The following is a 9,451-nucleotide window of genomic DNA, read 5'->3' as shown; positions in this document are numbered from 1 at the left end:
TGGGGTCCTGGGGGTGTGGGAGGGGATTTGGGGTGAGCAGGGTGGGGTTTGGGGGGTCCTGGGGGTGTGGGAGGGGTTTGGGGTGAGCAGGGTGGGGTTTGGGGGGATTTGGGGTGAGCAGGGTGGGTTTTGGGGGGGTGGGAGGGGGAAAAGGGGATTTGGGGTGAGCAGGGAGGGATTTGGGGGGTCCTGGGGTGAGCAGGGTGGGGTTTGGGGGATTTGGGGGTGTGAGAGGGGATTTGGGGTGAGCAGGGCGGGGTTTGGGGGGGTCCTGGGGGTGTGAGAGGAGGGGAAAAGGGGATTTGGGGTGGGTTTTGGGGGGTCCTGGGGGTGTGGGAGGGGGAGAGAGGAGGGTTTGGGGGGATTTGGGGTGAGCAGGGTGGGGTTTGGGAGGGGGTTGGGTGAGCAGGGTGGGGTTTGGGAGGGGTTTGGGGGGATTTGGGGTGGGTTTGGGGGGGTCCTGGGGGTGTGGGAGGGGGACAGAGGAGGGTTTGGGGGTCTTTGGGGATGGGTTGAATAATTCTGGGGGGTTTGGGAGGAGATTTTTTAGGGATGAGGATTTTTAGGGATGAGATTTTGGGGTCTGAGGTATTTTGGGGTCTGATGAGGGATTCTTTGGGGGGGTTTGTTTGGGGGGACACTCCCCCCCCCCCCTTGACTCTCCACCTTTCCTCCGCAGCCCTCGGCTCTTCCTCCTCCTCCTCCTCCTCCTCCTCCTCCTCGGGGGGCTGCAGCTCCGGCTCTGAGGCAGCTCCTGGGGGGGGTCCCGCGGTCCCAGCGCCCCCCCCCGGGGGTCCAGCGCCCCCCCCCGAGGCTCTGGAGGCCGTGGTTTGTGTCCCCCTCCCCTCCCGGCCCGGCCCACCCTCCTGCAGGGACCCCCCCTCCTCATCCTCGCCGGGCCGGGCTGTGAGGCTCTGGGGGGGCTGCACTTGGATGTGGGGGGGCACGAGGTGCTGCTGGAAGGGGGGGGAGCCTTCCCGCCCCCCCCGTGGAGCCACACCTGCCTAAAACAGGTGAGGGGCGGGGTCAGGGGGGGATTTGGGGGGGAAAATGGGGGGTGAGGGTCTAAAATGGGCTGGGTCAGGTGTTGGGGTCCCCCCGGGGGGGTCTCACCGGCCCCCACTGGTGGCAGAGGAGGATGAGGAGGACCCCGTGCTGAGGCTGAAGCAGGAGGAGCTGCCCCCTCCCCCCGCAGAGCCCCCCCCTCCGGAGCCCCCCCGGGAGCCCCCCCCGGCCGAGGAGAGCGAGGGTCCCACGATCATCTACGAGATCCCCAAAGAGCCAGAGAGGTCAGGGGGCCCTGGGGGGCACTGGGGAGGGGGTTTGGGGGGGCCCTGGGGGCACTGGGAGGGGGTTTGGGGGGCTCCCTGGGGGGTTTGGGGGTGTCCCTGGGCTGGGCAGGGGGTTTAGGGGTGTCCTGAGGGGGTTTGGGGGTGTCCCTGAGGTAGGGAGGGGGTTTGGGGGTGTCCCTGGGGGGGTTTAGGGGTGTCCTGAGGGGGTTTGGGGGTGTCCCTGAGGGGGTTTGGGGGTGTCCCTGGGGTGGGGAGGGGGTTTGGGGTGTCCCTAGGGAGTTTGGGGGTGTCCCTGAGGTGGGGAGGGGGTTTGGGGGTGTCCCTGGGGGGTTTGGGGGTGTCCCTGAGGTGGGGAGGGGGTTTGGGGGTGTCCCTGGGGGGGTTTGGGGGTGTCCCTGGGGGGTTTGGGGGTGTCCCTGGGGGGTTTGGGGGTGTCCCTGAGGTGGGGAGGGGGTTTAGGGGTGTCCTGAGGGGGTTTGGGGGTGTCCCTGAGGTAGGGAGGGGGTTTGGGGGTGTCCCTGGGGGGGTTTAGGGGTGTCCTGAGGGGGTTTGGGGGTGTCCCTGAGGGGGTTTGGGGGTGTCCCTGGGGTGGGGAGGGGGTTTGGGGGTGTCCCTGGGGGGTTTGGGGGTGTCCCTGAGGTGGGGAGGGGGTTTGGGGGTGTCCCTGGGGGGGTTTGGGGGTGTCCCTGAGGTGGGGAGGGGGTTTGGGGGTGTCCCTGGGGGGTTTGGGGGTGTCCCTGAGGTGGGGAGGGGGTTTGGGGGTGTCCCTGGGGGGTTTGGGGGTGTCCCTGGGGTGGGGAGGGGTTTGGGGGTGTCCCTGGGGGGGTTTGGGGGTGTCCCTAGGGGTTTGGGGGTGTCCCTGGGGGGTTTGGGGGTGTCCCTGAGGTGGGGAGGGGGTTTGGGGGTGTCCCTGGGGGGTTTGGGGGTGTCCCTGGGGTGGGGAGGGGGTTTGGGGGTGTCCCTGGGGGGTTTGGGGGGGTTCCTGGGGGGTTTGGGGGTGTCCTGGGGTGGGGAGGGGGTTTGGGGGGGGTCCCTGGGGGGGTTTGGGGGTGTCCCTGGGGGGGTTTGGGGGTGTCCCTGGGCTGGGGAGGGGGTTTGGGGGTGTCTCTGGGGGGGTTTGGGGGTGTCCCTGGGGGGTTTGGGGGTGTCCCTGGGGTGGGGAGGGGGCTTAGGGTGGGGTTCAGGTTTTACCTGAGCGTGTGAGAAACGGGGGGAGCACCTGGGAGGCTCGTGGGGGGGTCAGGGGTTGTTTTATCCGGGGAGATCGAGGATTTTCGGGGAGTTATTTTGGGGAGGGGTCTCAGGTGGGTCACACAAGGCTGCTTTGATACCTGTCCCCCACCTTTTGAGGAGGGGGGGGGGACGCTCACCCCGGGCTCTGCAGGCGCCGGCGGAGCAGACGGGGCCGAGCCCCCTCCCCAGAGGACCCCCCCTCACCCCTCAGCTGTCCCCACGCCGGCTGCGGGCAGGAGTTCAGCGCCGCCAGCAGCTTCCAGGTACCTGGAGAAGGGAGAAAACCCCGCCCCCAACTCACCTGGGCAGGTTCCTCTCCCTCACCTGTCCCCCTCCCTCACCTGTCCCCCTCCCCCAGAGCCACCTGAAGCTGGCGCACCGCAGGGGCCGCAGCCAGGTGTGCCCCCAGCCCGGCTGCGGGAAGAGCTTTTACCTGGCACAGCACCTGCGCCGGCACATGGGCGTCCACTCAGGTGAGAGCCCAGGTGTGTGTGTGTGCCCCAGAATCCCACCTTTGTTCTCCCCAAAAATCCTCCTTTGTCCCCCCAAAAATCCTCCCTTTGTCCCCCAAAAATCCCACCTTTGGCCCCCAAAAATCCCACCTTTGTCCTCCCCAAAATCCCCCTCCCTCCATCCAGTCAGGTGAGAGCCCAGGTGTGTGTGTGTCCCCCAAAAATCCCACCTTTGTCCCCCCAAAAATCCCACCTTTGTCCTTCCAAAATCCCCTCTTTGTCCCCCCAAATCCCACCTTTGTCCCCCAAAAATCCCCCCTTTGTCCCCCCAAATCCCACCTTTGTCCTCCCAAAAATCCCCCCTTTGTCCCCTGAAATCCCCCTCCCTCCATCCACTCAGGTGAGAGCCCAGGTGTGTGTGTGCCCCAAAATCCCACCTTTGTCCCCCAAAAATCCCACCTTTGTCCTCCCAAAAAATCCCCCTCCCTCCATCCACTCAGGTGAGAGCCCAGGTGTGTGTGTGTGTGCCCCAGAATCCCACCTTTGTCCTCCCAAAAATCCTCCCTTTGTTCCCCAAAATCCCACCTTTGTCCTCCAAAAATCCCACCTTTGTCCCCCCAAAATCCCACCTTTGTCCTCCCCAAATCCCCTCTTTGTCCTCCCAAAAATCCCACCTTTGTCCCCCCAAAAATCCCACCTTTGTCCCCCCAAATCCCACCTTTGTCCTCCCCAAAATCCCCCTCCCTCCATCCACTCAGGTGAGAGCCCAGGTGTGTGTGTGCCCAAAAATCCCCTCTTTGTCCTCCCCAAAATCCTCCCTTTGTCCCCCCAAATCCCACCTTTGTCCCCCCAAAATCCCCCTCCTTCCATCCACTCAGGTGAGCCCCCAGGTGTGTGTGTGTCCCCAAAATCTCCCCTTTGTCCTCCCAAAATTCTCCTCCCTCCACGAGGTTTTTACCTGGGCACTTCCCAAACCTGTGCTGGCACGTGGTTACCTCTCAGGTGAGAGCCCAGGTGTGTGTGTGTCCCCAAAAATCCCACCTTTGTCCCCCCAAAATCCCCTCTGCTCAAGGTTTTACCTGGTGAATCCCCTGTGCTGGCACATGGTGACCTCTCAGGTGTGTCCCCTGTCAGGTGTGTCCCCTCTCAGGTGCTCCTCTCTCAGGTGTGTCCCCTCTCAGGTGCTCCTCTCTCAGGTGTGTCCCCTCTCAGGTGTGTCCCCTCTCAGGTGCTCCTCTCTCAGGTGTGTCCTCTCTCAGGTGTGTCCTCTCTCAGGTGTGTCCCCTCTCAGGTGTGTCCCCTCTCAGGTGTGTCTCCTCTCAGGTGTGTCCCCTCTCAGGTGTGTCCCCTCTCAGGTGTGTCCCCTCTCAGGTGTGTCCCCTCTCAGGTGCTCCTCTCTCAGGTGCTCCTCTCTCAGGTGTGTCCCCTCTCAGGTGTGTCCTCTCTCAGGTGTGTCCCCTCTCAGGTGTGTCCTCTCTCAGGTGTGTCCCCTCTCTCAGGTGTGTCCCCTCTCTCAGGTGCTCCTCTCTCAGGTGTGTCCCCTCTCAGGTGTGTCCCCTCTCAGGTGTGTCCCCTCTCAGGTGTGTCCTCTCTCAGGTGTGTCCCCTCTCAGGTGTGTCCCCTCTCTCAGGTGTGTCCCCTCTCAGGTGCTCCTCTCTCAGGTGTGTCCCCTCTCGGGTGTGTCCCCTCTCAGGTGTGTCCTCTCTCAGGTGTGTCCCCTCTCAGGTGTGTCCCCTCTCAGGTGTGTCCTCTCTCAGGTGTGTCCTCTCTCAGGTGTGTCCCCTCTCAGGTGCTCCTCTCTCAGGTGTGTCCTCTCTCAGGTGTGTCCTCTCTCAGGTGTGTCCCCTCTCAGGTGTGTCCCCTCTCAGGTGTGTCCCCTCTCAGGTGTGTCCCCTCTCAGGTGCTCCTCTCTCAGGTGTGTCCCCTCTCTCAGGTGTGTCCCCTCTCAGGTGTGTCCCCTCTCAGGTGTGTCCCCTCTCAGGTGTGTCCCCTCTCAGGTGCTCCTCTCTCAGGTGTGTCCCCTCTCTCAGGTGTGTCCCCTCTCAGGTGTGTCCTCTCTCAGGTGTGTCCCCTCTCAGGTGTGTCCCCTCTCAGGTGTGTCCTCTCTCAGGTGTGTCCCCTCTCAGGTGCTCCTCTCTCAGGTGTGTCCCCTCTCAGGTGTGTCCCCTCTCAGGTGCTCCTCTCTCAGGTGTGTCCTCTCTCAGGTGTGTCCCCTCTCAGGTGTGTCCCCTCTCAGGTGTGTCCCCTCTCAGGTGCTCCTCTCTCAGGTGTGTCCTCTCTCAGGTGTGTCCCCTCTCAGGTGTGTCCCCTCTCAGGTGTGTCCCCTCTCAGGTGCTCCTCTCTCAGGTGTGTCCTCTCTCAGGTGTGTCCTCTCTCAGGTGTGTCCCCTCTCAGGTGTGTCCCCTCTCAGGTGCTCCTCTCTCAGGTGTGTCCTCTCTCAGGTGTGTCCTCTCTCAGGTGTGTCCCCTCTCAGCTGTGTCCCCCCATGTCCCCCCCGTGTCCCCCCCAGGTGTGCGGGAGTTCACCTGTGACACCTGCGGGAAATCCTTCAAGCGCAAGAACCACCTGGAGGTCCACAGGAGGACCCACACCGGCGAGACCCCCCTGCAGTGAGTGACCCCCCCAGGATGGAGGGAACCCCCCCAAAAAGGTGGGGAGGGGTCCCCGGACACACCTGACCCCCCCCTGACCCCCACAGGTGTGAGGTGTGCGGGTACCGCTGCCGCCAGCGCGCGTCCCTGACGTGGCACATGAGGAGACACGGGGGGCTCAAGAGTCACCCCGAGCCCCGTGGCACGTAGGGGACCCCCTGGAGTCACCTGGGGACCCCCTGGACTCACCTGGGATCCCCTGGACTCACCTGGGATCCCCTGGAGTCACCTGGGACCCTTCTGGAGTCACCTGGGGACCCCCTGGAGTCACCTGGGGACCCCCTGACTCACCTGAGACACCTCTGGAGTCACCTGGGGACCCCCTGGAGTCACCTGGGATCCCCTGGACTCACCTGGGCCCCCCTGGAGTCACCTGGGCTCACCTGGGATCCCCTGGACTCACCTGGGATCCCCTGGAGTCACCTGGGGACCCCCTGACTCACCTGAGACACCTCTGGAGTCACCTGGAGTCACCTGGGGACCACCTGGAGTCACCTGGGGACCCCCCTGGACTCACCTGGGATCCCCTGGAGTCACCTGGGCTCACCTGGGCCCCCCTGGAGTCATCTGGGACCCTTCTGGAGTCACCTGGGGACCCCCTGGAGTCACCTGGGGACGCCCTGGACTCACCTGGAATCACCTGGACTCACCTGGGCCCACCCTGGAGTCACCTGGAGTCACCTGGGGACCCCCTGACTCACCTGAGACACCTCTGGAGTCACCTGACCTCACCTGGGCCCACCCTGGAGTCACCTGGGATCCCCTGGAGTCACCTGGGATCCCCTGGAGTCACCTGGGACCCCCCTGGAGTCACCTGGGGACCCTCTGGACTCACCTGGGGACCCCCTGGAGTCACCTGGGCTCACCTGGAATCACCTGGACTCACCTGGGCCCACCCTGGAGTCACCTGGAGTCACCTGGGGACCCCCTGACTCACCTGAGACACCTCTGGAGTCACCTGACCTCACCTGGGCCCACCCTGGAGTCACCTGGGACCCCCTGGAGTCATCTGGGGACCCCCTGGACTCACCTGGGGACCCCCTGGAGTCACCTGGGGACCCCCTGGAGTCACCTGGGACCCTTCTGGAGTCACCTGGGCTCACCTGGGCCCACCCTGGAGTCACCTGGGACCCCCTGGAGTCACCTGGGACCCCCCTGGACTCACCTGGGACCCCCTGGAGTCACCTGGGCCCCCCCAGACTCACCTGGGCCCCCCCAGACTCACCTGGGACCCCCCAGACTCACCTGGGCCCTCACCTGCTCTCCGGGACCCCCCGATGTACCTGGGGCTGCACCTGAAGATGAAGAAGAACCACCTGGGGGGGGGGGGGGTCCTGAGCCCCTCCCCGGGACCCCCTGAGCACCTGAGGGACCCCATCGAGGGTGTCCCCAAATGTCCCCCCCCCCCAGGTGACCCTGTGACCCCCCCCAGGTGACCCTGTGACCCCCCAGGTGACCCTGAGCACCTGAGGGACCCCATCGGGGGTGTCCCCAAATGTCCCCCCCACTCAGGTGACCCTGTGACCCCCCAGGTGACCCTGTGACCCCCTCAGGTGACCCTGTGACCCCCCCAGGTGACCCTGCTGCCCTCCCCCCTCACCTGTTATTTATTTCCTCATTGTCGTTGTCCCCCCCTGGGGTCACCTGGGGACTTTGGGGACACTGGGGGGGGGCACAGACCCCCCGCCCCCCCCCCCCCCCCCCGAGGTGTCCCAGCCCCTCCAGGACCCCCCAAATTCATTAAAATCAGGAATTTTGGTGGCGCCGCTTCTCTCGGGGGTCTTGGGGAGGGGTCCCGGGGGGGGATGGGGACCCTCGGTGCTGCCCCCTCCCCATTTCGGGGGTCTCCGTGCTGCCCCCTCCCCATTTCGGGGGTCGCTGCCCCCTCCCCATTTCGGGGGTCGCTGCCCCCTCCCCATTTCGGGGGTCTCCGTGCTGCCCCCTCCCCATTTCGGGGGTCTCCGTGCTGCCCCCTCCCCATTTCGGGGGTCTCGGCACTGCCCCCTCCCCATTTCGGGGGTCTCGGCCCCCTCCCCATTTCGGGGGTCTCAGCGCTGCCCCCTCCCCATTTCGGGGGTCGCTGCCCCCTCCCCATTTCGGGGGTCCCGGTGCTGCCCCCTCCCCATTTCGGGGGTCTCAGCGCTGCCCCCTCCCCATTTCGGGGGTCTCAGCACTGCCCCCTCCCCATTTCGGGGCCCTCGCTGCTGCCCCCTCCCCATTTCGGGGGTCGCTGCCCCCTCCCCATTTCGGGGGTCGCTGCCCCCTCCCCATTTCGGGGCCCTCGCTGCTGCCCCCTCCCCATTTCGGGGGTCGCTGCCCCCTCCCCATTTCGGGGGTCGCTGCCCCCTCCCCATTTCGGGGGTCCTGGCGCTGCCTCCTCCCCATTTCGGGGGTCTCGCTGCTGCCCCCTCCCCATTTCGGGGGTCGCTGCCCCCTCCCCATTTCGGGGGTCTCGGTGCTGCCCCCTCCCCATTTCGGGGGTCTCGGGCCCCTCCTCATTTCAGGGGTCTCGGCCCCCTCCTCATTTCGGGGGTCCCGGCGCTGCCCCCGGGGGAGGCGGGCCGGAGCTCGGCGCTGTCCCCGGTGCTGAAGCGGCGGCGGCGGCGGCGCCCGCCCGTCCGCGACCTTCATCACCCTCCTCTTCCTTCATCATCCTCCTTCTCCTTCTCCTTCATCACCTTCCTCTTCCTCTCCGTCCCTTCTCTTCCTTCATCACCCTCCTCTTCCTCTCCTTCATCACCTTCCTTCTCCTTCATCACCCTCCTCTACCTCTCCGTTCCTTCTCTTCCTTCATCATCCTCCTCATTCTTCATCTCCCTCCTCTTCCTTCATCATCCTCCTTCTCCTTCATCACCTTCCTTCTCCTTCATCATCCTCCTCTTCCTTTTCCTTCATCTCCCTCCTCTTCCTCTCCGTCCCTTCTCTTCCTTCTCCTTCATCTCCCTCCTCCTCCTCCTCCTCCATCCCTCCCTCTCCCCGGTCCTTCCTCCTCCTCCTCCATTCCCTCTTTCTTCCTTCTCCGCGTCCCTCCCCGTCCTTCCTCCTCCTCCTCCTCCTCCTCCTCCTCCGGTGGGCGGGGCCTTGGGGGGGTCTCGGGGGGCTCCTGGAAGGGGGGGGGAGGGGAAGGGGGGGGGCGGTTCTTTTTTGGGAGGGGGGAGGGGGCCGGGCTGACCCATCTCTTTTTTTGGGGGGGGGACGGTCGGACCCACCTTTGTGGGGTGGGGGGGGGGGTGCGCGGACGGAACCATCTCGGGAGAAGGGGGGGGGTTGTGGGGGGGGGGGGGGGCGGTTTTTGGGGGGCCCCGCCCCGCGCCCGCCCAAGGACGTTTAAAGGACCGACGGGGCCGCCGCTCGCAGCGCCCGGTGCCGCCGCCGCGACCCCCGGAGACCCCCGGGCTCCCCCCCGGGCCCCCCGAGCCCTCGGGGCCGTGCGGGGACCCCCCCCCCCTCCCCGCGGTGACACGATGGTGACGGTAGGAATGGGGTGGGGAGGGGGATTGCGGGGATCCCCCCGGGTTTTTCATTCCCTCCCCCTCCCCGAATTCCCACCCTCATCCCCCCCCCCCCTTTATCTTCGTGTCCCCCCCCCCCCCGAGCCCCGGGAGCGTGTGACACGCTCGGGTGGGGACACGGCGTCACACGCGTGTGGCACCTGCAGGGACACGCGTGTGCAAGGGAGGGGCGGGGACCCCTCCCCAAAACCGCCGCCGTTTTGAGGAGGGGGGTGTATGGCGGTGGGGGGGGGGCACAGGCGACACGTGTGTCGCTGTCCCCGCGTGTCGCTGTCCCCCCACGCCCCCCGGGGCCGTGGCTGGTGGCCCCG

General features: G+C 66.0%; 2 protein-coding genes and 1 long non-coding RNA gene across 3 annotated transcripts in view; 1 reads left to right on the top strand and 2 right to left on the bottom strand.

The window, feature by feature from the left end:
* The window catches only part of ZNF653 (zinc finger protein 653), a 10,611-nt gene extending 4,625 nt beyond the window's left edge, over positions 1-5,986 (top strand). Inside the window, exons 5-10 of the mRNA XM_058861702.1 lie at positions 873-1,013; positions 1,135-1,289; positions 2,677-2,788; positions 2,884-2,998; positions 5,487-5,586; positions 5,676-5,986. Coding sequence (XP_058717685.1) covers positions 873-1,013; positions 1,135-1,289; positions 2,677-2,788; positions 2,884-2,998; positions 5,487-5,586; positions 5,676-5,778 — 726 coding nt within the window. The 3' untranslated portion in view covers positions 5,779-5,986. The remainder of the gene's footprint in view (positions 1-872; positions 1,014-1,134; positions 1,290-2,676; positions 2,789-2,883; positions 2,999-5,486; positions 5,587-5,675) is intronic.
* Positions 5,987-6,531: 545 nt separating this feature from the next.
* Positions 6,532-7,200, bottom strand: LOC131591341 (uncharacterized). The gene is made up of 3 exons (XR_009280330.1): positions 7,095-7,200; positions 6,659-6,984; positions 6,532-6,586 (listed from the first exon to the last, which is right to left on the bottom strand). It is a non-coding gene; the product is annotated as an uncharacterized LOC131591341 (long non-coding RNA).
* Positions 7,201-7,764: 564 nt separating this feature from the next.
* LOC131591221 (acidic proline-rich protein PRP25-like) lies at positions 7,765-8,259 on the bottom strand. Its single transcript, XM_058861701.1, has one exon. The coding sequence runs from the start codon at positions 8,257-8,259 to the stop codon at positions 7,765-7,767; it is 495 nt and encodes a 164-aa protein (XP_058717684.1).
* Between the last annotated feature and the right edge of the window lie 1,192 nt (positions 8,260-9,451).

This window comes from Poecile atricapillus, chromosome 39 (assembly GCF_030490865.1).
Source record: "Poecile atricapillus isolate bPoeAtr1 chromosome 39, bPoeAtr1.hap1, whole genome shotgun sequence".
Lineage (NCBI taxonomy): Eukaryota > Metazoa > Chordata > Aves > Passeriformes > Paridae > Poecile > Poecile atricapillus.
Note: the sequence above shows the minus strand (reverse complement) of the source record. Positions and strands in the feature narration are given on the sequence as shown.